The sequence below is a fragment of the Pyrgilauda ruficollis genome, unplaced genomic scaffold (assembly GCF_017590135.1).
Source record: "Pyrgilauda ruficollis isolate IOZ18807 unplaced genomic scaffold, ASM1759013v1 scaffold32, whole genome shotgun sequence".
NCBI classification, from domain to species: Eukaryota; Metazoa; Chordata; class Aves; order Passeriformes; family Passeridae; genus Pyrgilauda; species Pyrgilauda ruficollis.
The window spans coordinates 6219889-6247050 of record NW_024524600.1 but is presented as its reverse complement, the minus strand read 5'-3'; the positions used below and the strand labels follow the sequence as shown (position 1 = coordinate 6247050).

The following is a 27162-nucleotide window of genomic DNA, read 5'->3' as shown; positions in this document are numbered from 1 at the left end:
TGAAATAGTTCTGCTCAAACAAAAAAAAACCCTTTTAAATAGAAAAATATATAATATTTTGATCCATCGTATATATATTAAGTATAAGATATAGATAGATTGGATAATCAATTCAGAGACATTCATAACTAAACTGCATATTGACATTAGTACAATAATTTCATTATTTCACTTTCAGTGTTACTCTGCAATAAGTACCAATCATGCACGATACTTTGGCACATCATATGTGTTGACGAGCATGAGTTCTGAAAACAAGTTCTTCTATTATTCAGATAACTTTCTAGGAAAAATGTGTATTCTCAAGAGTAAATATAATAAAGACTTTTTAAAAATGAAAATTCTAAAGCTGTGACACAAAATTAAGTGTTTTAATTATTCATAGAATCTATGAAACAATTATTAATGTGATTTAAGTCACCTTTACTGACTAAATTCATGCTGCTCCAGAGTAATGACAGTTTTTTTGTTCCATTTAATACTTGGCATATGTAACTTCTTGCCACATAGAAGCCTCCAGTTTTTATTTTGAACAAAAGTTTTGTTGGGTTTGAATTTTTCAGTTCCTTTCTTGTACTTTTAATATCTTCACTACAAACAAAACCTACCCTAATGGTTGTCACACTCAATAAAATTGATTGTATTGTGTAGGTTTTGCCCTCTTTATAGTGAACAACATAGTAGTTAGACCTCCTGCACTCTTACAAAATGTTCCTTTGTACTTGTTATTTTGAGAATTCCTTTGGAAGATCTTATGTCTTAAATAATTTTACTTGGTTTATTGAATTTAGAGAAAGATATTCCTCTGGTTTGGACTACATATAAAGTGATATCTCTTCTTGCTTGGAAATACCATTTCATCACTGAGCAATGAAACACTTGTGTTGAAGTTCTTGATTGCTTCTGTCATTTAATTTTAAGTGGTAATGGATAGAAATAAAATCTATCAAAATATTCTGTAAAAAGGGGATTTTATGTTATGCATCTCTTAGTTTTCTCCTCAACAGTAAAAAATCCTCTATTCAGTAGAGAACATCCATCATTCAGGGGTTTATTAATTCCCAAAGTTTATGAAAAAAACTAGAGATAGGGTGTATACTAGACAGATTTAAAATTTCAGACAAGAAACTTTGTGAGAGTGTAGGCACTAAGGATAAACTAAATAGGCTTAATCTACCTCCATCTTATTTATACCTTACATTTACTGATGGATAACTAAGCACTGAAATGCTGAACATGCTATTTCAAAATATTTTTTACTTCTCTTGATTTGTTCGGTTCTTCAAGAGCCTTGACTATCCAAAGAACTCTTGGTAACTCTTGGCTGTGCTCCAGACTCACTTCTCAGCGGTGCTGTTGATGAAATTTGCCTGTGCAGAGTGGCTGAAGCGGGTACTCTATAGGCTACATAACACTGTGTTCATAGAAGACTACACAAAAGAATAGTGTGCAAGTATGCTATAGCACTGTAAAGTCTTTCATGTTCTTTTTGAATTTGTAAATGCCTGACTGGATCCTGAAGCATGCTGATTGCAGGTAGTAGTTTACATCAGGAACTCTTCTCTTACTCTGCATGTGGATGGCATATCACCTCTGTAGTTTCTTCATTTTTGGTTTTGGCAGGGATGTTTTTGGGGTTTTTTTAAGAACCAGCTTAGTTTTTCAAACATAAAGCAATTCCATATTCAAACAGTCATAAATTAGGAAAAAAAATTTAAATGAACAGTTGCTTGTAAGGCAGCTTCCTGTACATACCAGGTGAAATAGTTTTTTTAAGTTTATACATCAATGCAGAAAAGTGTCATAGGTCTTAGGAAATATCACAACATGAAACTGCTGTTTGTAAAGAAGAAAATGATAAAAGATAAATAAGAAATTGTATTTAATGTAAATGTAGTACAGGAAGTGATAACAACCCATAAAAGCTGCAAGAGTTGGTCAAATTGGAAGGAACAGCGTTTAATGATGTCTTGGTGTCAGTGCTAGGCTAATGAGCCTTATGAAGCAATTCAAGTGGAAATGTACCCTGTTACAAGAAGAGTAGAAGAAGTGAGCATTTTAGTATAGAGTGGTTGTTTGAAATGTATTTGTATGATCAGAGGGTTGCAATAAAATAAGTTAATCTGGAGGTCCCGGAAGAAATTCTTTGATATTACTGGAGTATAAATAGAGAGAGAAATAACTTTAAATGGTGTGTTTTAAAAGCAGGCCATTGAGGACAAAACAAGACTTAGATTTGCCTCAATGTGGGAAAAAGAAAGTGTTGAGTTTAAACAGTAAGCTGGGGACAGATGAATAGTAGTGGTGTATTCTGCAGGGGCAGAAGTAGCAAAACAGAAAATAACAGGAAGGTACATGAAATCCTGTTTTCCTTGAATTCAGAAACTGAAATTTGTACTTTTTCAGTGATGTAGGAATCTCAACTAAAAGATTCAGATTTGCATAATCTAATAATAAGACATCAAAGAGAGAACACAAAGCACAGTCTGAAACATGATAACTGCTGAAATAGCATTAGCTTATTGGGGAAGACATTAGAGAAGAAAAGGAGGTCTGTAGATCAAATAGTAATATAGTCGGCCTTATTTGTAGTTTGAAAAAAATGCAAAATACCTGGTAAAAAGAGAAAAAGGGCTAAAGTTTTAGGAAAAAGCCCTATTTTTACTTTTTTTCTCCTTTCAGTAGCTGCTCTTATAATTTTTTGAAAGACATTCTCTTATACATTGATCAGCACTCCCATGTTCAAAATTCCTTATTGATTGATAATTGATAAAGTACTTGATAAAGCATTTTTAAGCATTAAAAATTATGTAGGTCATAACATGAGGTAGTATTATTGTGATACAGTTCTATTTCATATTTTATTCAGCTGTGAACTCACTCAGACACTACTACAAATATTTTCATTTCATTCATTTTGGTCCTAGAGATGGAAGTCGATATAGTCAAAAGACACTCAGATTAAAAAATATCTTCTAAAAGTAACTAGTATATCTAAAGAATATGTTTTTAAGGTGGAAATGTATGTACCCCATTATGTGAAAATTCCAGATCTGAGTTTTAGGTCACCATCTGGGGATGCTATAAGTTTCAGTAAGAGCTCCGTACCAATTTCTGCCACACGATGTTGCCAGCTGTCTGGAAGTCACATAAGTACCTTGCTACCATAAATGTAGTCACAGAGTACCTGTAAGCATGCTAAAGACCACTCTAAATACCATTATTTTTCCAAAGCAATTTGGGGCCTGTTGTGATTGCTGTGTCATGGATGGCAGTATTTAGAGACTCCTGACAAAGTATGCTTCTGACAAATGTTTTAAATTCTCTGTGGAAAAAAAAAAAAAAAAAAGAAATTCCTATAATTTTTCTTACATTATAGTATATGGGTGGTTTTTGGGGGTGAAGGGCAGTGGGGGTTGTAATTTTTTAATTATTGTTGTTTTCCTGTCTGTTTCCAAATACTTCACTTTTTTGCCTTAATAGCAGGAGCAACTCATGTCATTCTTACTTTCTGTTCTGTTTGTATTATACAAACTGTGTCAGAAAAAAGGCTTTGTTGTTGTTGTTACTGTTGTTGTAATATGGAAATATGAGATTAAAAATTTGGATTTTAGATTTGGGATTTCAAGGTAATTTATAAATGTGTGATACACACATTATATGAATGTATAGGAAACAGTAGAAATTATAAATCCTCACAGGGTAGATAATTTTAATTCTCAATAATTTTTATTTTTTTAGATTTTGTGCATTCATACACATACTTACACACATATGCCCTAATATTATGTATATCTAACCAGTAATTTATGCCACAATACTGACAAAGAAGAAAATTTTAATATATTAATAGCATAGACAATAATTTTACACCCAAGTTCAGCTACTTTATTCCTTTATTAAGAACACCAGTTCCAGAATACATATTGAGAAAATTAACTCTGGTCACAGATTTTTTATTAAGGGAGGAAAACTTAGAATGCTGAAGAATTTCCAAACCTTTCTTTAACATTGTAAGTCTTAAGTTTCTTAGTCTTTTATTTGTTTTATACTCCCTATGGAGAAAGGTTTAAAGTTATTTAAATCACCTTCTAAACACAAGATTTGAAAGATTCAATACAATGCAAGCTTCTCCATATATTTATCAAGGAGCATGACATACTAAAGTTCGACCTTTAATCTTCCCATCATCAACAAATAGATTTGGAAAAAAATTCCTGTGTTGAATCAGGTTCTTTAGCATCCTTTTGCATATGAATTGATGAAGAGTGGAATAACTGTCATTTACAACAACCAGGATTTGTGTTTTCCAGGCACAGAACTTGAGTTCACCCTCAATGCAGACATTGTGTAACCATTCTCCTTCCTTGGCTTGCTAACAACACTTGTCCTACCACAGGGGAACAGGGGTTTCAAGTACCCCTTATCCTGATCAGATTTGAATCTCCAGCTTCCACATGCCAAGCTATTTCCTTGGCTGTGTTTCAGTCCTCTTAACAGTGACAGCTACAGCTGAGGGCACAAGATCCATATATCTTGGAGAAAAACTGACTCCATGTAAAATTTAGGGCACTTAACCTGAAGCAGTTCATAGATTCTTTGCTCTTCTCCTTTAGTTCACTTTACGGATTACCTGGAGGTAGTCTAATTTAAAGTACATAACAGTATCCATTTTTTAAACTGAATGTGAGTCGTGCTGTCTCACAGCACACTCGGGAAACAGATTTGACAGATGAAGGGTGACATTTTTCGTGATATCAAAGTTCAGGTTCTTATGGGTTTGCATGTGGATTTGGTGACCCAGAAAAGAATTTGTTACTTTCCTGTAATATACAGTTCCAAAGATATTTCAGATGCCAGGGCTTTTCTAAGTTCTCCCTATTTAGATGCTCAGATTTTGTAGGAAATTGCCAGTAGGTGGCCCTGACTGCTGCATTGTATCTGGCCTAAGTGCAGAGTATCTATGTGGATGATTATTTGGCAACACCTAAAAATCGTTACTGTATTAATGCCAAGTGTAAGACAATTCCAATCTTAAATTATTAACATGTGTGTCATGTAAAAAAAAAAAAGGTCAAAAAGATTGAAGTCTTAGAGCGATAATCTAATGAGGGTATGATACTTTAAATACTTCTGAAATTAATTTGGGTTTTGATGCCTTCTTTGATGTATTACTATTTTCTTTGATAGTCTTAGAGTAGTCTGCATTTAACAATTAAAGAGTATAGGCCTGATCTATTTCAAAGATGCAGAAAGCTTACAGCTCTTTGGAACTTCTATGAGTGTTAATACTCCTACAAAATCAGGTCCAGGTTTTTAAAAAAACACATAGCCCTAATTTAAGAAAGCTACCAAGCAAATGCATGTTAATGATACTGGTACACCAGATTCTTGAACACATGATGTTCATAAGTGGAATAGAAAAGTGACAATGCAGTGTTTTAATTCATAACATAGATTTTTTTGGGGTAACAATTAAAAAGCTAGGTACTACTTTTAAAAAGCAACAATATGAAAGAAAATAGAATACAGTTTTCTGCAACATTATAGACAAATTATTAAAGATCATCTGCCCATTTGAGAAAAAAAGCCACCATTGACACTAATACAAGCAAGAATATTCTGTCTAATAGCATATATAATTTTAAGGAAGAAAACTCTTGTTTGTACTTTTACCTTGATGAAATTTTTGTTTCAGTTATGTTTCAATAATCAACATGAAAAAATAAAAATAAATTAAAAGTTTATTAAATAAAAACTGTTGTGTTTCAAACATAATTATATCAAAAATTAAAATTGCAACTAAGGAAAATTATTAAAAATCATTTTGGAAAATAAATTACCAAGTTACAATTTTTTGCAAGCTTTATTATAGGTTATTGTATGTTCATCTTTTATAAACCATTGCTGACACACAGACTCAGACATTAACTTCTAATACTGGTTTATCCCCTGTATTGATTTCCCTTTTAATAGAGAAAAAGATAAAAACAATTTCGTGAGTGCATTTTAATTGCAAGACCTATTTATCCTTAGAAAGATAGGAGCACTAGGCCAACTTTCTGTAAACACAGATGAGAAAAAAATTAAATCTGTTTTCTTGGGAGATTATTCCTCATTGGAGAACAAATGTGGAAGGTTTAATCTCCAGATGAAATGCTCTTAGGAGGTCATTCGCAAAGAGTGTCTTACTCTTGTTGTAAATCAGCATCTTCGAATGAAGACATAAGGATACCAGTGGACTTGGAACTTAATACATTTTCAAAATGGAAAGGTTGGATAACTGTACTCCTGAACCAGGAAGGCAATGTTGTAAATTTAGAAAAAAATTAAATAGTTCCCACTTTATTAAAGGAAGATGATGAACAGTGTAATTATCACTCTTTTAATATTTGGCACTTATTAAGTAATTCACTGCTTGTCTTTTTCAGTCAGCCCTCACACCCTCATTTCCATTGATACAGTGACTATCCATCCAAGATTTTCATTTTCTGTCTTTCTAAGGTGGTAAATGGGAGTTCTTTGACATCAACTAAGGATAAATTCTTCTGCCTAAATTCTTGTCTGTGGGTGACTAGCAAGACATATATGACTTTATATTCTGGATCAGGACCTTGCCTTGAATACATTCAGCCTAAGGAATGGACTTGGTTTGAATAGAGACTCCCTATACTAAAACAAATAAACAAAAAACATTTGTGTTTCTGACTATGAAATAAGCAGCTTTGATACTTTAACTTAGAGCTAAAATTTGAAAGCAATGAGCTCACAGCAAAGCTAGGTAAAAGCCAGTGAGGCAAAACCTGCATATTTTGGAGTTTATGCAAAGTAAATTTTAAATTTTAATTTTAAAAATATTACATGTAATGTACCAAATCCCTTGAAAGGTGAATTTGTGAATATCCTATAACTTCAGTTTATAATGTCAAAACATGAATGAAAACTATGGCACTTCTGATATCTCCGTCCCCACTCCTGCCATCCCTTTGGAGTTACTGAAAGTTAAATCATCCATAGCAAGAAAATGGACTTGATGTTGAGTGGTCTTTGCTGGTTCAAGTGTTCCTTTTTTTGCTAAAAACCTTCTAGTAGCTGCCATATTCACCTATCAGTGACGAAAGAAGAATCTTTGAAAGAAAAACAAAAGGAATAATTAGCAACAGGGATGATAACTCAGTGTTATCTGAAATGACATCAAAGAGAAAAAAAACAAATATTTGTACCAAATAAAAAAAGAAAAAAGTTTTCAAATGTCTCATAAATGCCCTGATTTGAAGGTGCTAAAAGGATTTAACCTATACAGTTTATGTATGATGATAGAAAACAAAAAATTTTTCTAATCCATGAATGTTGCCATGCAACAATGATGGATCCTCTGTGCACCCTTCCAGTTCTGGCAGCCTCTTCCTGTTGCTCCTTACCATGTCTGTTATTCAGCAGAATGGTCCAAAAACTGAAGGATCTCTATAATTTTATATTTTTTCCCCATAACGTCACTGTTTTATTCTCTATCGTTAGATGTCGTTTGTGATCCAAAAGTAGGTAGTAATTTCTGAAAAATAATATCATAGATGCAATTGCTTTGGAATCCAAATCAGAAATTGCCATTAAAATGTCTTAAACGTCTTAATAGATCACATAAGTAAAAGGCAGATAAGAGTAATAAGATTGCCATGTGTCAACTCTTGCATATAATGTTGATTTGTTTTTTTAACCTTATAGATTGCTAAGTAGAAATGTAAGTATAAATGATTGCATATTTTTAATTAAGGAGATAGCACAATAAGCAACATTCATGGCAGCTGTGACAAGCAATTTATGTATAATATATACTTCTATATGAATTTCATAACAAAGGATAGATTTGTTTCCCAATCAAATAAATTTATTCAGAAGACTGATATTGCATCCCAAAAGAGCAAACAAATCATAAAATTAAAACTAATATAAAAGTATTTCTTAAATGTATCTGAATAAAATGTAAATAGTTAGACTCTGCATGGAAATGAAGTAATTGCCTTTTTTCTTTTCCAAGATGCCATAGGTTCCAAGTTTATCTAGGAAATCTTAAAGAAAATGTATTTTGAAATAATGGTGAAAGACAGGAATATCTCTCTTCCTCCCCAGGTAAAAAAAATTCTCAGCTGGATGCTACTTTAGATGAGAAATTACAGAGAAAAGACTTCACATACCAATGGCTTCGTGCACAGCTTTTGGATTATGAAGAAGCCAGTTCCAGAAACACAAAGTGGTGAGGTCATCGCCTTTAAATTAGATTTTTTTTTTAATTTGTCTTGTAAAGTGAAACCTAAGTTACTGGTTCTAAAACAAACATGACTTTGCAGCTAGCAGACAGTACACCATATTTCCGGGTCCCAGATATGGCACCCTTTAGAACTGGCTTAGTAGTCATTGTGTAGATACTTCTTCCACATTGAAATTGAAATTATAAAATGTTTAGAATCTTATAATAAATATCAGAAATCTTTCATAAATAACTACTTAGATTTACCTTAGCAATGCAGTGGGTTTTAGACTGAAAAGAGTGTACAAAAAAGTGCTTATTCATCATATATTTCATAATGTTATTGATATATATTATGGTTTTATGTAATTAAATCAACTGTAACATTAGCTACATTGTTAGATTTGATTAAGGAAGTAAAAAAATACTTTTTTTAACTAAAGAGTGTGTATTTATATTTTGTCTTCAAAACATAAACCCAGCGATTGCATCTTTATACTACACTGTACTAAGATGTTGTAAACATGTTCCTTCTATGTTCAGTTTTGGTTATTAAACAGATAAAATGTCAATACAATTGAGGGAAAGGTTCATATTGCCTAAACTAACATGAAGACATACTAAGTGCATTTTGGTCATAAATTCAATATAAGGCCTTAGTTATCTTAATGAAGTCATTAGTAGACACAATGCCAAGCATCTCTAAGAAAACCAAACAAAATGTCAGTAGGCAAGCTATGGGTTTAGTATATTAATTTTATTATTATTTTCATTTAAAATAGATTTATAATTAAATGGGCTGCAAATTGTTCTGTCTTGTGCAGAAAAATATGCCACATATGCTGTTTGTATCAGTGATTGTAGAAACTATATGAAAAATATGTTCCTTAGGAAATATTTATCTGTTTTTATAGAAATATTTGTCTTTTAGTCATGATCCATAATAGAGAAATACTCAAAGTGTTTGTTTAAGATAATTTCCATGACTTTTAAAGTGAATGAAAACACTGGAATACAAGAGGCAATAATGTTTAAAAGTAAGAAGACACAGAAATTTATAAAACAATTTTCTTAAATATTATTGTGCTACCTCTGCAGGTGTATGCTGTGCCCTAGTATTTGTACTGACTTTTTTAAGGATCATTATATCATTTTTTAATGTGCCAAAAGTCCAACTGATGTCCATTCAAACTTCACTGGTGGACAATTTAGAAGAGCTTATGTATTTATTCAGCTGAAAACAATTTTATTCCTACAAAAAGTAATATGAAAACTGGCTTTTCTACAGTTTATGTCAACACATACAAAAAGTCATGCTGGTTAAAATAGTTTCACTTAATATTCTATCATTTGAATAAAGAATGGTTAATTATTTTTAAATCAAGTACAAAAAAAGTAATTGCTCTGATACTTTATCAGTTAATATTAAATTCCCTGATACATCTTAAGCACGGAATTATTTTAAATAATTAGGCAGGATTGTTTCCTGAAAAGGTTCTGTGCAGGTATTTTAGTGAGCCAGTACAGTGGGAGTTATTGAAATTTCTATTCTGCATTTTTCCCAGCTGTCGTTTTTTGCCTGAGTTAGATCCTGCAGTATGTGACAGCAGACAAGTACAACTTGTGGTAAGAACGTGTTTCTTTGTGGGATTTTGCAGAATTCAGGTTTTTCCAATCTGTACCTGGTGTAAAAACAGGAGAACTTTTTGATTAATATAATTCAGTAGTGTTATCTCTGTTTGGCAATTGAGTCATCCCCTGGTGGAGATCAGAGGAAAGTATTTTAGCACAAAACCCCATGTAGGTGCTTTGGGTTCTAGCTTCATGATCTGACACTGGGGGTTTTTTTAGGACATCAAATGCTACTGTGTGTTATTTAAAGCTTCTATATCTGCATTTTCAAAAAAAGTTTAAAAAAATTAAATATGTATCAGTACCAAATACATTATTTACTAAAAATGTGTATACTTGTAAATTAAACAACTTTCAATATTCTTAAATTCTGTATATAGCATGCCTAAATAATTTTAGTATGCTTTCAGTATAATTTATTGAAATACAGTAAGTTGTAATTGTATATTAATATGTGGACATTATGGAAAACATTCTATGAAGTCAGATTTATTCCTACAATTTCTTTTTTTATATTTTTTTAGATCTTAAAATGACCTCTGCTCTTTTCATGATTCACTCTTTTTGCAGCATTTTAAAAAATTGGATTTTCTGAAACAGGGAGTCATGTAAGTTGGCAGGAGGGGAACTATAAGCAATTTAACAGTTTGAAGATTTACAAAACTGAAAGACTGCGTCAAAAATACCCAAAAGTTCCGTTAATAGCAAGCAGTTGTGATGCCTCCAGGCCAATGCATACTCACTCAATTTCTATTTATATAAACTTTACATTTTAATGCCATGTTAGCAATATTCTTATTGATAAAATTTTGTGCAGTGTAAAAATGGGGCAAAATTTTAGAAGCTAGACAGAATTAGTATTTCATACTCATATGCATGATGTGAAATATTGCATAAAAATTATTTCCCAGTTAGATTATGTGTCATATGCCTCATTTTGTTCTCTGAGCAATCTTGCCCCTATCTAGACTCTTCCTTCTTTAGCTTCACAACCTATGCAATTTGCATGTTTTGGAAATGATTCCATAAACTCTCATAAAATTCGCCTTTGAAAAAAATTATTTTAAGCCTTACATGTTACTATTGCTGTTTTCTTTAAGACAGATTTTGTCAAATATTTTTCTCTGGCAAATATGTGGCAATTTTCTATGGCAATTCTTTGGTTCTTCTAAAACTTAAAGGGCTGAAATCATGAACCGACCGACTGCTGTCGGGTTTGATAGGTGGAGTCTAAAGCAGTAATTTGAGCAAATCATAATTTAATAGTGTTATCTAAATTACATATTATGTAATTATTGGTAAGCATATGTGCACATAGGTAGATTGTATGTTATTTACACTAAGCGGTTCTGTCCACAAAACACTGCTGCAATCCCACAATAGTATTATGTGGTGTGCCCACATAACTGCCAAAGTTATGGAATTGTCACAGCCTGTGCCACATAATAACATAGCTGTTCCACATGAATGAAATACAGAGAAAAATGCAATAGAGGATTCAAAAAATAGAAAATAGAATAAAATGTATCTCTAATGCAGAAAGCAGTACTATACAGGCAGTGAAATAATGATGTGGTTTGTACACACAGAGGGCTGGAGAATTTTGGTTTTAAAATTTATATGAGTTCTCAAAGGGTGAAATGTGAACATGCTCCTACTGCTTTGGCTCAGTAGCTTACTTAAAAGCTATGAAATCATGATAAAAATCAAGTTAACAGCTGCAATCGTTATTAAAAAAAACGTTCTTGTAAACTGAAAGAAAGTGGAAAATATATATTAAAAGCAGAGAGAGAGAGAGAGAGAGAGAGAGAGAGAGAGAGAGAGAGAGAGGAAGCATTAGAAGAGGAAAGCATTCCTGGACATTTCCAGTAGTTTATTTGTATGCCATATGATCGATCATGAAGCTTTCTGATGTGCTTTTAAAATCCCTGCTTTTTATGTGTTCCATAAGCCTGCATTCTGGAAGTTTCATATAGTTTTCTAAATTATATTTGTGGACATTCCGGTAATTTAAGACTTTCTTTTTCATGGATACAAAATTGCATTTCAATGCTTGCATATAAACAAGAAAGTCTTCTCGCTGGGGATTATTGCTTTGTAGTAACCTGCAGCAAATCTAAGACCTTAATATGTTAATCTTGGTAATTTTGATGATTTTTCTCATTAGTGATACCATTGAATTGCTTAGGAAGGCATGCTGACTTACACTTTAAATTATTTTAAATTAATATTATTTTGTGGAATAGCCAGTAGGATAGACTTCCTTATTCTTCTTGTATGAAGTTTAAGTTACCTACGGGATTAACCCCTTCACTATTGATCAGTATCTCCAATCATTTATATGTAATTTGTATTCAAAAGCACCTTTTATCTCTGAAGGTGACAGAACATCTTGATAATTTTACCTAGAAACAGAAAAAAATACAGATGCAAAGCTGTGTTCAAGGCAAAGATTCCTCCTGATTGATATTAATTTTCAATTAATTAATAAGAAAGGTTTCTGGTAGTAAAAAAATGGCAGAAAGTCTGAAGAGTGTCGGAACTATGGTGATCACTGCAGATGGAAGTCTAATATTACAGTCTGCAAAAAACTGTGCCGGTATCTTAAATTTCTTCCAAATTCTCATTCTAAATCATAAATGTGAAAGGGAAGATTTTAATTAGCTTCAGAGGACTTTCACTCAGCTTCTTTAAAAAGCCAAAATTAAGTTTGTTCCAGTGATTAATACAACCTTATCTATTAGTCTCTCTGTGATTGGGTTAAAACGCCTACCTTTATTCAAAATAAAATAACAAGTATTTTACATCGGAGATAGAGATAGTCCTAGTAAAATCTATTATATAATCCTGAATATTGTTGTCTACAAGATGATGAAGCCTAAGTTTCTGTGATGGTAGGGATTGAACAATAATACCATGGAAACTAGCTGTCTAAAATGTGGCCTCATGGCCACAAATCTTTGGGAATTGGGACATTAAAAAGATTTTTGTTGTGTGTTGAAACAGGTTAGATAGAAATAAGAATGATCACTTCCGTTGGTTTGAATATCTTTGAGTGTCACAACCATTGCATTACTTCTACTAATGAAAGACTAAAAGCTTTCAGTTTAAAGATTTTGAACATAGGAAACTCTCACAAGCTTAAAGCAACTGTAAATATTAAGGTCAATAAAATAGAAACAATTGGCAGGATAAAACTTTTTTTTTTCAAAGTTTCTTGGCACTGCTATGGAAGAGAAAATAAAATATTGATGTTAACAGCAATAATAGAGACTAGCTTTGCAAAGCAAAACTTTAAATTCCTCAACATTAAACATATAAAAGGTAAGCATCAGAAAACAAGGGATAAACTTTCTGTGCAGACACAAAGGGAATGCAATCACTAAGGAAGAGCGTAAAATCTCTGTATCTTTGGACGTTTTGGTTTGAAAATGCATGGACTTTTTAATGAATTTTACATTAAACAGTGACTGAGTAAAGACAAGGAAATGAAACAGGTCTCCATTTCATCTGAGTTCTCTAAGTTAGACTGGACTACAAAGCCTGTCTGCATTGGTGCAGTGCTGCTTGTGGTACAGTGAGGTAGTTTGAACAGGAAGTCTGGAAATCGTCTCCTCCAGAATGGCCTGCAACTTCATAGTAACAGCACTTTCCTGAGAAAAAGGGAGCTGTGGGCTTTAGCCCCCTGAGGAGGAGTTGAGACCCAGTCTCTCGATACCTTGTCTTGCTACTACAGTGTTGGCCAAAAGTTTCATGACACTACCACTAGCAGAGGCTTTTCCTTTCCTGTAGTTTGTTTTGTAGTTTGTTTTTAAAAAAGAAATACCCAGTTAGACACCTAGTTCTGAAAGACACCTAGCTCTTCAGCCCAGAGAGAGGAAAGACTTGAGTCTGCTTTTCTGGACTTCACTTCTGAAGGTCCAAAGTCTAGAGAAGTAAATCCTTATGTTCAGTACTTCCAGCCGACTGACTCAGGGATGCTGGGAGTTTTGTAGACTGTTCATCAGCAGTGTCTGATTTTTCCCCATCATTGTTACGGGCCCTTAGTATCTTGTTATTGCTAGAGGCTGCTTTTATTTCTGAGTAGCTTTTCCTTTCATTCTTCAGTAAATGTGAACTTGTTTCTGCAAAAATAACAATCTGCAATTTGCAGTGGGAGGTATCTTCCAGGTCGGTTTTTAAACTTTGCCCTACATGTTCCCAAAACAGCAATGCTAAAATGAAACACGATTTTCATTTTTCTTTTGTCATATTTGTGTGCAGGTAACATGCCTCATGTCAAAACATACCACCACTGGATGTCAGAAGTTTATAATTAATATAATACTCTTGCCTAAAGTATAATTAAAATGCTGTCTGATGGTTATGGTTAATTAGCAAAAACCTTAAAGATTAAATTACTCACTGGGCCCATGACTGATTGAAGTGATACGTGTCCTGGATAAAGCATAAATATTGCAGGAAATAATCCAATATGACATCTCTGACATTCAACTATAACTTAAATTATAGACTGGTCAGTAAATGATCTTAAGCTGTTTAAGGTTTCATCAGTGCTCTGCAAGATTGATTTTCTTCAAAATTACTGTACTAAAATGTTTTCTTTTGTTGTTGCATTGACTCAGATCACAAACCACAATTTTAAGATCGGCTCTTATTTACAAAAATGCTTTGACATAGTGCATTTGTTCAGCCTAGGCAACAAAAAAGGATTGTGGTATCATTTTGAAGAAGGTTGTTTGACAGACCCTGTTTGTTTATTTGGAGTAATGTGAGCTACATTCAGAAAATGTTATATTTTGTTTCATGATTGTGTACATTCTCTCCCACTGCTTCCAGGCAAGCCCTGTAAGCAGAGAAGACATGGATTTAGACCTTGTTTCCATGGCCAGTGGAAGTGCTTTGACTGAGAACAGAGAAAAAAATAAGCCGCCACACAGACACTCAGCAAGATCCTCAAGTAAGTTATGGTTCTTTTCAATATCAGTATTAAAGATCACTTTAAAATGCTAGGTGGAACTGAGCATGCCTGGAATCCTTAATGACACATGCTGCTTATCTTTCTGTTTCTTTTTTGTCTAAAGCCTTTTCATATATTTACTACAGTTCAGTTTAAAAACTGTAATGTCAATAGACGTTCCTCTTGTAATTTTAATGGGAAGTTCCCTGTGATGTATTGTAGGTCTTCTCATGGCTGAGTCCTGAGAAGATTTTCTTTTCCCTTGAGTATGGAAAAGATTTGTTTTTAATCTTCCTCTTATTTTATTTCCAAAAGAGCTTTGAAAAATGCATGTTTTGTTACCTGAGCACCAGAACACATACACAAATCAGGGCACAGATTTCTGTCATGTTGATTACCAGTCATGCTGCAGTTTATGATCCCACTCAACTTATTATAGCTCAGTATTAGAGGATCCTTTTAAACCCTTATATTTTTACCACTCTAATACCATAGAAGGTAACAAAAGAATCTATATATAGAAAAAAAGAATAATTCTTGAATGTCATAAAATCATAGAATTTTAAGTTTCATGTCTTATTTTGTGTAATATAACTGAAGAAATGTTAATATGTTTCTGATAATATGACATACTCTATTTTTATATTTGTGTGCAATGTTTTTTCCAAATAAATAAAGACATAGACCCCCCAAAAGCACATTATGGAAAATTTAAGCTGTATTAAATAACTCTGGCAAAATTATCAAAATTCCTAAAACTTTTTAAGTAGTGAAGTTTCTTGAAATATTGTCAAAATAATAATCAGGTATTTAGTATAATTTTTATATATAAATTGGTGGATTTACTTTTTTTGATTATGTTTTCATATATGCTGAATTTCCATTTTCAATTAAAAAAATAAAATTCAAGAAAAACATGTAAAAATACTTGAAATCTCTATTTTTGTGACACACTTTGTAAAGGCTTTAGAAAAAAAATTTATTTACATTACTTCACCACAAGCAAAAAATATAGTGACTCAATATATTTGTGCTTATTCATTTGTTTTACATTGCTAAAATTAGATTACATAAAATTTATTGTCATCATGTAAGTTAATTGTACCAATGGAAAAAGAACATAATTCTGTCTTTTTGCCTGTCATCTTAGAAAAGAATTAATTGTGTCCTTAGTTTTCTTGTTTCTCTCCATTGGCTAGTGATGAAGACACACCATTTAAATTAGATGAGATTTCTAACTGCTAAGTTCCTGAATTTAGGCGAGGTAACTCTAAACTACTGATGTCAATGACAAAATTATCATTGTATTCATATATCTAGAATAGAATGTGTCCATATCTTGAATAATTGAGTTAAATTGTATAAGCTGCATTCATATTAGTGTATAGCTGTTGTTTAGACTGTAACCTATATTGTAACTCCATCCAAAAATAAATTAATATGAACTCTTTCAACATGTAGAACTTGCCTGTGTGGATCTTGGGAACAAGTTTTGCTTTGGAAAATAAAAAAAGTGCCATTGCATTATACCTTCAAGAAGAAAAGGAGAGATTAGGAAAGGAGCAGGGAAGAACAACCAACTGGCAGAGTCATAAATGTGAGGGAGCGGGGGTGGAGAAATAGAGTTTACAATGTCTGCTAATATAGGTATACTTTCAAAAAATATGTCTTCTACACCGTGCCTATGTATTCATTCTTATTTCAGTAGTCCAGGAAATAAGGAAAAAAAAGCCCAGGTCTTATGTCTTTTTAAATATGTTTCTGCATACGTGTCTTTATAAATATTATCACCATGGATTTAAGAAATTTAACAGTGATGATGCATTCAATTGTGTCACTTATGACATATGAAACCAAACATTACTGTCACCTTTTTACATTTCATATGCAGTATAGAAATATGTTTATTACATTATTTCTCTTTGCCAAAGACTTGCTTTTCAGTGATCAGAATAAATCATTAGCCCCGTGATATCTTTAATCTGAAAGCATTATAAATTTGCCTTTGCTGAGAATGTGTTTGTTACAGAATGCTTTTTTGTTCTATAGTCTCTCTTGGTTTTGCCTTCTGAAATTTTAAATGAAGATAACTAGGAACTGTTTCAGTGATTTAGTAGGTGTGTTCTCTTTGAGTTAACCTGCAGTTGTATTAGATTACTATAAAGATGCTGTGACCTTAGAGGTGCTGTCACTTCAATAAATTCTTAAATCAAGTTCTTGTACCATTTTTCCAGAAGATCTCAACCTCAATGATTTGACAAGCTTTATTAATAAAATGTTACTGAGTTCACCTTCCAACATCCATAGTTGTGCCTGCTACTCAGAATTCAATTATTGTTAGGAATCAAGACCTGTTATTTTGGTGTATCATACATGTTCCTTATATATAACTTGTCATTTAGAAATTGTATGAATAAATTTTTCAGATCTTACAGGCTGAAAAGTAAAGTCTAGAAATACAAAATAATGGTTTCTTAAATATATTTACTAAAAAAATCCTGCTCAAATTCGTGTGATACTGAAATAAAATACCTTTTATATATATATAGGGAAATGTATGAATTATCATGTCTTTGTTATGAGAAAGCATACTACACTTCAAAGTTATTATCTTTTAATTCACAGGGGATTTTAGGAAGGCTACGTCAAGATTTAAAGAAATATTTTGTCAACTTTCCAACTTTTATGTTCTTTCTATAGACCCTTTTTTCCAAAAGCAGGTTCTTTGAATTCTGAATTAAACTATTATAAGTTTTTTAAAAGCCAAATTTCCTATTTTTTTCTGAAAAATTTGGATGGGATAGATTAATCCTAAACTAATTTAATTCTGTTCCTTGACAAAGCTAAATTAATTAAGTAATAAAAGGAATGCTTTTAACAGAGTATATCTCAGTTTAAGGAAAGCATTTGTTTACTTAAAAGTATTTGATTTGCTTCCCTGTTGCATGTTTAAAGGGAAAACTAACTGTTTATTAAATTGACCAAATGTTTAAAAAAATTTATAACCTAAAGAAGGAGTAGCCATTGTTCAGCTGGAGTAAATAGTTATCTGTCTAATTTAGGACTTTACTTCTGCTAATGTCCAGTATGTTATGATCTAAGAACATACTTATATTATGTTACAGAAGGAATATAATATTCCTTCAGAGTTATTGCTTTATGCTCCCTAGTAACTATTTTTTCTTTTCTGTTGCTTGAGGTTATTTTTTGGGGTGGGGCTGGTTGGAGGGCAGGGGGTCTGACCATTCTTTATTATTTTTATTAACTCCATAAATATTGGTGTAAATTTCTGGTTGTATTTTTTGTCTTAATTCTTTCCTGAACACTAGTGCTGTAGTCAGCATTAAGTTGCAAGATGGGCATAGAAATACTTCGCAGGAGTTAGAGGACAAGCATTTTCTGTACCTAGCTAGAAAGTATGGTTTTTGGCGTATACTAATAGCCAATTTGTGAGTAGGCTATGACCATCAGCTACCTTCTATCATCCTAATCTGTTTCTGACCAACGAATTTTGGACATACAGATGAGTCTCCTACATATTTTACATTGTCTAACATGTCATAGTACATAGTTACATGATGTACATAGTCATCACAATTTTGTGGGGATTTTTTCTCTGCAAGTTTAAACTTCATTTTTGTTATATTTGCCTTGGGAACTGCAATCTCCTGACCAAAATTTGAAAGTGAAATGCAATGGGAGCTGTGCCTCTAACTTTTATTTGAAATACTGCCCAGAATTCTTAATTCTTCTCTTCCCTGAATTTGAGCTTTTCAGGAAGCCTCTGATATCAGTAAAACTGCTTTCAAGGAAAACAAATTAAATAAATTAAAACCTGAACCTTGTCATTCCTTTATTACCCTTAATTCAAAAAATGGACCCATGTATATTTCCACTAAAAAACATTTATCAGTTCTAGTTCTCCAATAAATTTGCACTTTATATTCTGCTAATCAGTGAAAATAAATTAATGAAGTTTAATTATGTCTTTCTTACAGTGGAAAGTCTTCCAACTCAGAAAAAAACACAGTAGCTTTTATTTCACTTCCTTTTTAAATCTTACTCAATTTTTTTTTTTTTGCTCTTGACAGAACCCCCGCCTTGATTTTTTTGCCTCCCTTTCTTTCATGAAAGTTGAAAAGAAAAGTTGTTAGAAACCCTTCAACTTTGTTATAAGCAGTGTATGGTACAGCTTCATGTTAAAAAATTCCTGCTTTCCTGTTCCTTTCTTCTTAGCATCACTATTGTCTATATATTCTAGTTCGAGGACTGCTGTCTTTCATTTAGGATTTGTAAATTCTCTCTGTGTAATAAGCATCTTGTTTTTAAGCATTCTGTGAATTTGCTCATATTTTACCAAGGGGTTTCTTGTGCATATTTCTTTCATACATACGTATTTTTCTCTGTATTGGTTGACTATCAAACAACATATACCTAATCTTTTTGAACAGACACTAGAGAATGACGTCCTAAAAGATGCTGCTTAATTGACTTTAAGGTTGCATATTAAAAAATTACCTAAATGCGGATTTTAAAGGCATGTAGAACTTGTTTTCATTGAATTTAACAGGCTAGGGAGAAAGAATAATACAAGATCTCATGTAAGTTCATCATCTGTGCTTCCAATTATGAAAATAATTCAAGAACAGATACACAGAGGCATATTCTAAATTTTAAGTGCTTCATTTTACCAGCCTCATACTCTTCTACTAGGGTTTGGGAGTTCTTCAGTGTGGATTTTTTTGAAGAGAAACTAGCTTAAATACAAAAATTCCATTTTGAGACATTGGCTTACAGTTCACTTAGATATCTGCTTAGAACCATGGAACCATTGGATCAACAATAAGATTTAAGATTTTTGTCCTATGATTTGAGTAAATAATAACAGTTTTATGTTTCCTTTGCTGTGGGATGTTTGTTAAGTAGATTCAAAAATATTTCTCAAGTCAGTTCACTGAAAGGCCCAATAATTTATGTGTGGCTACTTCACAAAATTGTTGCACTGGATGGTAAAGATGTGTCTATAAGATCTTCTTTCCCAAGGCACTCTTTATTTCCTTGCTTTTTCCTTCTAATTTGTCTCTTTTTAATTGCTGTTTTTTTCCACAGCTGTGCTCTGTAGTCCTTCCTTTTATTATGAATGGTTCTTGTTTCTCTCCTCCAACTTATTGCAGCCTAAGCTTCCTCTCCCATCCACTCTTCTTTCTCACATATGCCATCAAGTCTCCTGTTTGCTTCTACAGATCCCGGTATGATTACTTTTTTCCCTCTCACTTTCTGTTTCTTTTTGAATCCGGATTATTCCTGACATTATTCCTCAGATTCATCATCTTCTAGTTTAGACCTCCTCCAAATATGTCCTGGTTTAGTGTACTGTTTAGGCAGATCTTAAGTCCAGTCCTTAATGTGCTTATTCTTTGTGTTCTTTCTCATTATTACCTGTATTTTTACTTCTTTTAATTATGTTAATTCTGAGAGTTAGGAACCATCTAGTACCCCACAATCCATCTTCTTTATTCTTGCACAGATCTCCTTTGCCAATTCACAGTTTTCTTCTTCTCCATGTTTTTCTCCCTGCTCTGTGTCAGTATCTTTGTCAAGTCATTCTAGTCTCTTGTCCAGCTGTGCCAGGACATTGTTTACCGAGTTAGCTTTAGTTTCTCTCACCTTGATTCTGAGTCAGTCTCATTTCTCACTCGGATTTTAGTTGCAGCCCTTTGCCTCTTCTCTCAGTCTTCTTCCTGTAGGAGTTTTGATTCTTACTCTCTGCATGATTCCTGTAGTTATTCTCCATCTGCCACAGACAGCATGAAACAAGCAGGCTTTTCAGTTCCCTGATTTAGCACCATTATCTTCAGGAATAGCCTTGCTTAGCTCCATGAAATATCATGGTAAAGCATGTTTCCCACACTGACTGGTATATTAGTGACTATAGCCCAAAAGGTCAAAAATTCCTTCTCTGTTCATGGAAATACTTCAATTCATATATACTTGATCCAAATTTGGACTTCTCTAAAAGGAAGGCTCTGTTATTCGGTAGATTTCAGATCTGTCTGCAAAGGGTAGCATAAATATTTTACATATTTTCTTAGAAGTGACCAACCTTTTGGAAAATTTCAGGCAGACACTCAATTTCGTCCTAAATTATCAAAATTGGAGAAATAGATAGGGAGCTGAAACACAAAATAAATATTGAACTTTAATAAGCAGTGGTGCTGAAAGTTTTTTTGTAGTTAGAAAAGAGTTGTATTTTACAGGAATGTATTTGGAGCACTATGTTTATTATGTTTATTTTAACTGTGTGGAATGGTAATTAATAAATGTTTATAATATTTTTGTACATTGTTATCTCTTTCAAGTCCATGTGAATTTTAGAGTTCAGATTATTCAAGTATGTAATTGTCAGCATGATCTAGTTAGAAGAGCATCAATGTTTGATAAAAAGAAATTTAAGTTCATTGTTTCTATAAAATTTTAGAGCCAGTGTCTAAACCTACCAGCATGAAGTCATGAAGATTTACAAACAAAATTCACCATTTACTGTAAAAAAAAAAAATAATCATGAGTATAGTCTTCCTTCAAATCTCCACAAAAAAAAGGAGATATATCTTTGCATATTGTGCAGTATTTCACATAAATCAATCCCCAGACTTTTCAATGCTATTTAAATATTATCTTGAAGTTAAAAAATATAAAGTTGCAGCACAATAACTATTTTTATGCAAACAATGCAACTAAAAAAAAAAAAAATCCAACTTCAAGATAGCCATAAGTAACATTATTAAAAAGTTAACCTTTCTGATATTGTAGCATTTGCCTTTTTCTCAGACCTGCTGAACCTACCTTCTTTCCAGAGCTTAAATTGATGTAAATGCTTTGCTGCTAAGGATTCGTTCTGGTCACTTTCACTAAAATGTTGAGGTTTTTTTCTCCATGCCTTCTTATGCTGTATTTGCTTTTAAGTAATACAATATGGTAAGGACTTTGGAATAAATTATATCTCCAGACATACAATGTTAGGTGGATCGATAAATGTCCTATGACGTCTACTATGCATCATAAAATTTCTATCATAACCCTTTTAACAAAGCTTTTCTTCTTGGACACCAAGAATTTCATTCAAAGCATTTTACATATTGCATTACTTATCAAAACAGTGGATATGTAAACCTTGACATTTGTTAAAAGACCCAGGCTTTAACAAAAAAAAGACCAGAACAAATTGATAGCAGAAAACAGATTAAACCACCAAAAAGTGACTGCTAGGAAATAGATGCATGTGACTTTACCCAAGACAAGCTTTCAGCACATACTCAAAATTCATATGCAGGCATTTGAATGTCTCTCAGACTTTACTGGAACTTCCTATATTAAGTTGTTATAAGTAAATGAATGTACAGTAAATAAGTGTTAGAGCCTGTCTTCCAAAGCCTGCTTTAGTGTAGCAGAAATTAAATTGCTTTTCTTGGCTAAGATTTGTTCCCACATCAGTTGGTATTAGAATAACCATGTACCCTGTTAAATTATACTTAATATACTTGCCGTTCTATTTAATTCTAGTACAAGTTATGGTAATAATAATAATAGTTGTTGTCAAAAATATCAGTACTGTATATAGTAAACCCGATGTCATTGTTCTAATTTACATTTAGTAAACATGTTCATTTACATTTAATATATTCATCTAATTCTATTTAGTAAAGATACTAAATATAATATCTTGAGATCCTGTGAATCTTTCTGCTGTTGCCTTTGGGCAAGACTTACTACAAACACACTTAAGGAACATAAAATGAACTAAAAGTATTGTGATTATGCTTACAATTATTCATAAATCACAAATGCACACTTGCATACCAATGTGTGTATTCATGCCTATTAATGAAATATATACCTCTTTACAGTAAAATATGACTGTCATGTATGTCACCTTTATTTTACTGATTAAGCAATTATGATAGCAGTAATGTGATTCACTCACATGCTAGTATTCTCTTGATTAACTCACAAAAAAAAACATTCATTTGCAGGATACATTGCAGTTTATGGGAAAATTGAGATATTGCAAATCCAAGCATGCTGTAAAACTGTTCACATCATTAGTAATGTACAGCTGTAAGAGAAATATGTAAGGTCCCTCAATAAAACCCCAAATCAATAAATATAAGAGAAAAAATGTAATAAGGATTCATTTTTATATGTTTTGAGGGTTTTCAGAAAGTTAGGTTTGTTTTCTGGTCTGTGACTTTTTTTTAAACAAGATGTTTTTAAGGACTATTTCTAGGTTCAGTCTAACAATTCAAAGTGCCACTGTCATCCCTTACCAGACTCTTGTCTTCTCTCATTCCCCTGATCTTGACAAAATTCTAACCATTTCCTAATGGAGGTGTCTATTGAATATTTCTGAAGAAAAAAAAAATTGCCCCTTTGTAAATCAGAATCAGAAAATCTTTTGTAAACACAGATATTGACAACAAAGTTACTGAGTTTTTTTAGTTAATATGCAATTTTTTTTTACTTCTTGCAAAATTCTACCTAGATGCTCGTTTTACACTTAAGTGCAAAGCTGCTCTTACTTGAGCACATGTGAAATATTCATACCTAGATTTTCACTGGAATAGCAAAAGACATGAAGTAAAAGTAAGCGTAGTAATTTGTGATCAATTAGGTAAGTCCCATATTTGCAACACATTCCATTCATTATTGGATTATCATTATTGGATTAGATATTAGGAAAAATTTTTTCACCAAAGAGGTGGTCAAGCATTAGAACAGGCTGAACAGATAAGTGGTGGAATCACCATCCCTAAAAATGTTCAGAAAAGATGTGGATGTGATGCTTAGAGACATGGTTTAGTGGTGAACTTGGCAGTGCTGGGTTAATGGTTGGACTCCATTATCTTAAAGGTCCTTTCCAGCCTTCATGAATCTATGATTCTATTCTTATGTTTTCATTAATATTTCTGTTTGGTCTTGCATTAAACTCTAGGAGAAAGAACTGCAGCAAAACCCTTTCTCATATTTGACTAATACCTTCATTATAAATTAGGTTTCTTTGCTTTAGGACACAAATTTTCAATCATAAATAATATTTAGCTATTAACAGTTACAATGACCACTAGTGTAACATCTGAGAAATAGCTGTGATCTGAATAGGAGTAAGCAAACTGCATTATGCTGGTGGGATTTATCTGTCCTTGAGAACATTCTTCAGGGAATAGGCTTTTGGTACTCCATGCCAGCTCTGTCTTTCATCACTCCACCACTGATAACTGGAACAGCAGCATTGATAATAGTACCCATCTCTTAGTACTATTTAGTAAATATCAAAAGTGCTTTATCAGAAGTGCAAACATGATTATGGCCATTTCAAAGATGGAAAGATGGGACATACAAAGGGAATGATTTACAGTGATTTACAGCAAACCCCTCTGTAGATATTTCATTCCAAATTAGTTATCTTTCTCTACAATGGCTTTATTTTCTTTGGCTGAATAGCGCTGAGAACTGTGTAAAGGGTGGAAAGAAAGAATACAGTGTTAGTCTGTGCTTCAAATCAGTTTTTCTAGGTCACAATTATATGATAAACTTTAAAGCAGGTGCTACAAAGTCTAATGAGAGTGGATTAAAAAAAAAAAAAAAGAGACCCATGACTGTCAGACTTTGGGACAACCTCTGACATGTTAAACCTGCATACAGCAGGTCTTTTGGATTTTTTTTAATGGAACAATATTAAATACTTCATATTCATGTAAGGACAATATATTCCTTCCAATGGATTGTATATAATTACAAGCGGAGAGACAAAAATCTTACATGTACAGATTACTGAAATCCATCAGGAAAATACTATTTAGCAGTGCACATAGGTTCATAAACAAGTGAGGTTGTTAGTCCAGAAATGATCCAGATCAGGCAATTAGGATTAGGTTGACTGTCTTCCTATATTGACTCTATCACTACTAGATTAGTTTTCAAATTCATTATTGATAGGCTCTTTCTAGCATCTGTTTTTATTCTGTTTTTAAAAATAATGCAATAAAATGTATTTTTTGCCAAAATATAGAAAAAAATCTGGTATCTCTTGTTTACCTACATTGTGGATACCATGTTGAAGATGGGTGCACAGAAAAAGCATAAGTTAGCCCCAATTTTGTTTCCACTTTAAATGTGCAATAGCTATTTCCTTTTTGTTTTTATTTTAACAAAAATTTCCGGTCTTAATTATTTTTGTTGTTTAACAATGTTTTCATTTTCATAAAATATTTCTTGAAATTAAAGGCATGCAATTTAAAAAATATTATTACCATGTCAGATTTATTTTGAAATTTCACTAATTAACCACTTAATTTACTAATTTGAGGGTTTCAGTCTTCAATGAACATGCTATGGTTCCCAGGCAAAATAATTAATGGAAAGTTTACTGCTTGATTAAATATTTTCTTTGCTCTTTAGCAAAAGCCTTTCTGTACTAGAAAGATCTGCTACCATTTGAGGTGTTAAATAAAATAATCCAAAGAGAAGGAAACTGGGAATGCTGTAAAGTTAAAATATCAGAATTTTAAATCTTCAGGAGATATGTCTAGTGTGAATTATATATTTTAAGAAGAAAAAAATGGCTGCATCTGTAGAGCCATAAGAAGATGAATGGAGATAATTTTAAAAATACTTGAAAGTTCTTGATTTCAAAAGAGAGAAGTGTTTATTAAGATACCTTTGCAACAATTTAAGAATTCATAAGAAAGAGAACGGTAGGCTTAGAAAACCTCCTGACATTTAGATCTAGAAGGCTGCAGGAAAGCATCCATGAGAAAACAAAGAAACTTACTCTTTGAAATTTACAGCTATGTTTTATACAGTGGTGCATAGAATGATGTTCTACTTTTTTGTCACTATGCGTTGTGAGAAATTTATTTTTTCTATTGAGAAGTACTAAAAAATTAAAATATCAAAAATACTGAAACTACGTAGGTAGTAGTATTTTCCTTTGGTAAGTGGCAAAAAGTTGTTCATAAAATATGTATTTGATAAGCTAGCGTGTTAATTTTGTACATACATATATATACTCACAGACATGAACTGCTGTATTGTGAACATCATTGTGAACTCTTGTGAAGTTTGGGTTGTCTTTCACAGGTGTTGTCTTTCTTACACATGCCAAAGAAAGATATTATCACATGTAAAATGTTCATTTATTTTAAATAAATATTATATCTTTAGTCATGCCTACTGGTTATTTTATTTAAATAATTTTCTGGAGAATTTTTAGAAACCACTGTCTAAATTACTCAAGCATCTGTATGACAATGAAAGTGATTGTTTCACATATTCCTATGTGTTCTTAAATTTTTCTGTGGCACCATCCAGCATTTAAGTATTCCTGAGCTCTGAACAAAAGAAATCTCTCTTTTATTTGGTCTAACATAACCACAAAACTTGATAATTAGATGTATCTTCTCAACTAGTTCTTCATCCACTTGAAGGATGAGTTTCTGTGTCAAAAGCATTGAGTATCTCTGTAAGTGTTTAAGTTCAAAATGGACAGATAATGATGCTTCTAAAGATATGATACTTTTGTTTATTAATTTTACTTTAATTTTTTTTGTCTTTTTTCGATAAGGAGTTAATTTTTTAAAAGTACTACCTTGTGAAATTACTTGTATTACTTTTAAATGGTGAGTGATACATAACTATAAAAATTGTGTGCTTTCTAATTAGACCTAGAAATGTCATTGTCTTGAAAAGAATATGGTACAGTGAAATTTAGGGAGTGTTGGTTGGTTGGTTTTTAATTTCATGTCTGTTTTGTTGTTTAGAAAAGAATATTTCTACTCCAGAAAAATCATGTTTGGGTCCATCTCATACAGAACGGATATCATTTCGAGACAATCCTGTGCAGCTAAGTGGAGGATGGGGAGCAGGCAAAAAAAGGCAAAAGCTTAAAAATATTAGCTGAATATTGGAAATAACTAGTTGATTTAATCAAACACAGCCAGCATATGGAAATCTGTTTCTTTTTAAGCCTCTGAATATCAGTTGTTGGATTTTCATTTATTACCAATAAACCACTTTCAGTTAACTACTTTTGACTTATTTTATTATACATGGTTACAGTGGTTGGGGTTTTGTGGGATTTTTTGTCAAAGTATTTTATACCTGTCAGTAAGTTATCATAGTTTGTGTTTTCAGTTGCTTATATGTTCATGTGGTATAGAATGCAGAACTGATTAACTCTACAAAGTTTGTTGTACAGTGACTAAGTTTAGGCTTGCTTATAAGAACTGGATGAGAAGTCCAAATATAACAAGGGTTCATGTTCATGTGA

The 27162-nt window shown here is 32.3% G+C and overlaps 1 protein-coding gene across 1 annotated transcript in view; it reads left to right on the top strand.

Annotated features, from left to right (window-relative positions):
• The window catches only part of LRRIQ1 (leucine rich repeats and IQ motif containing 1), a 102452-nt gene extending 75659 nt beyond the window's left edge, over positions 1-26793 (top strand). Inside the window, exons 23-26 of the mRNA XM_041474414.1 lie at positions 8128-8251; positions 9811-9871; positions 14717-14837; positions 26654-26793. Of these exons, the coding sequence (XP_041330348.1) occupies positions 8128-8251; positions 9811-9871; positions 14717-14837; positions 26654-26793 (446 nt within the window). The remainder of the gene's footprint in view (positions 1-8127; positions 8252-9810; positions 9872-14716; positions 14838-26653) is intronic.
• Positions 26794-27162: the final 369 nt, after the last annotated feature.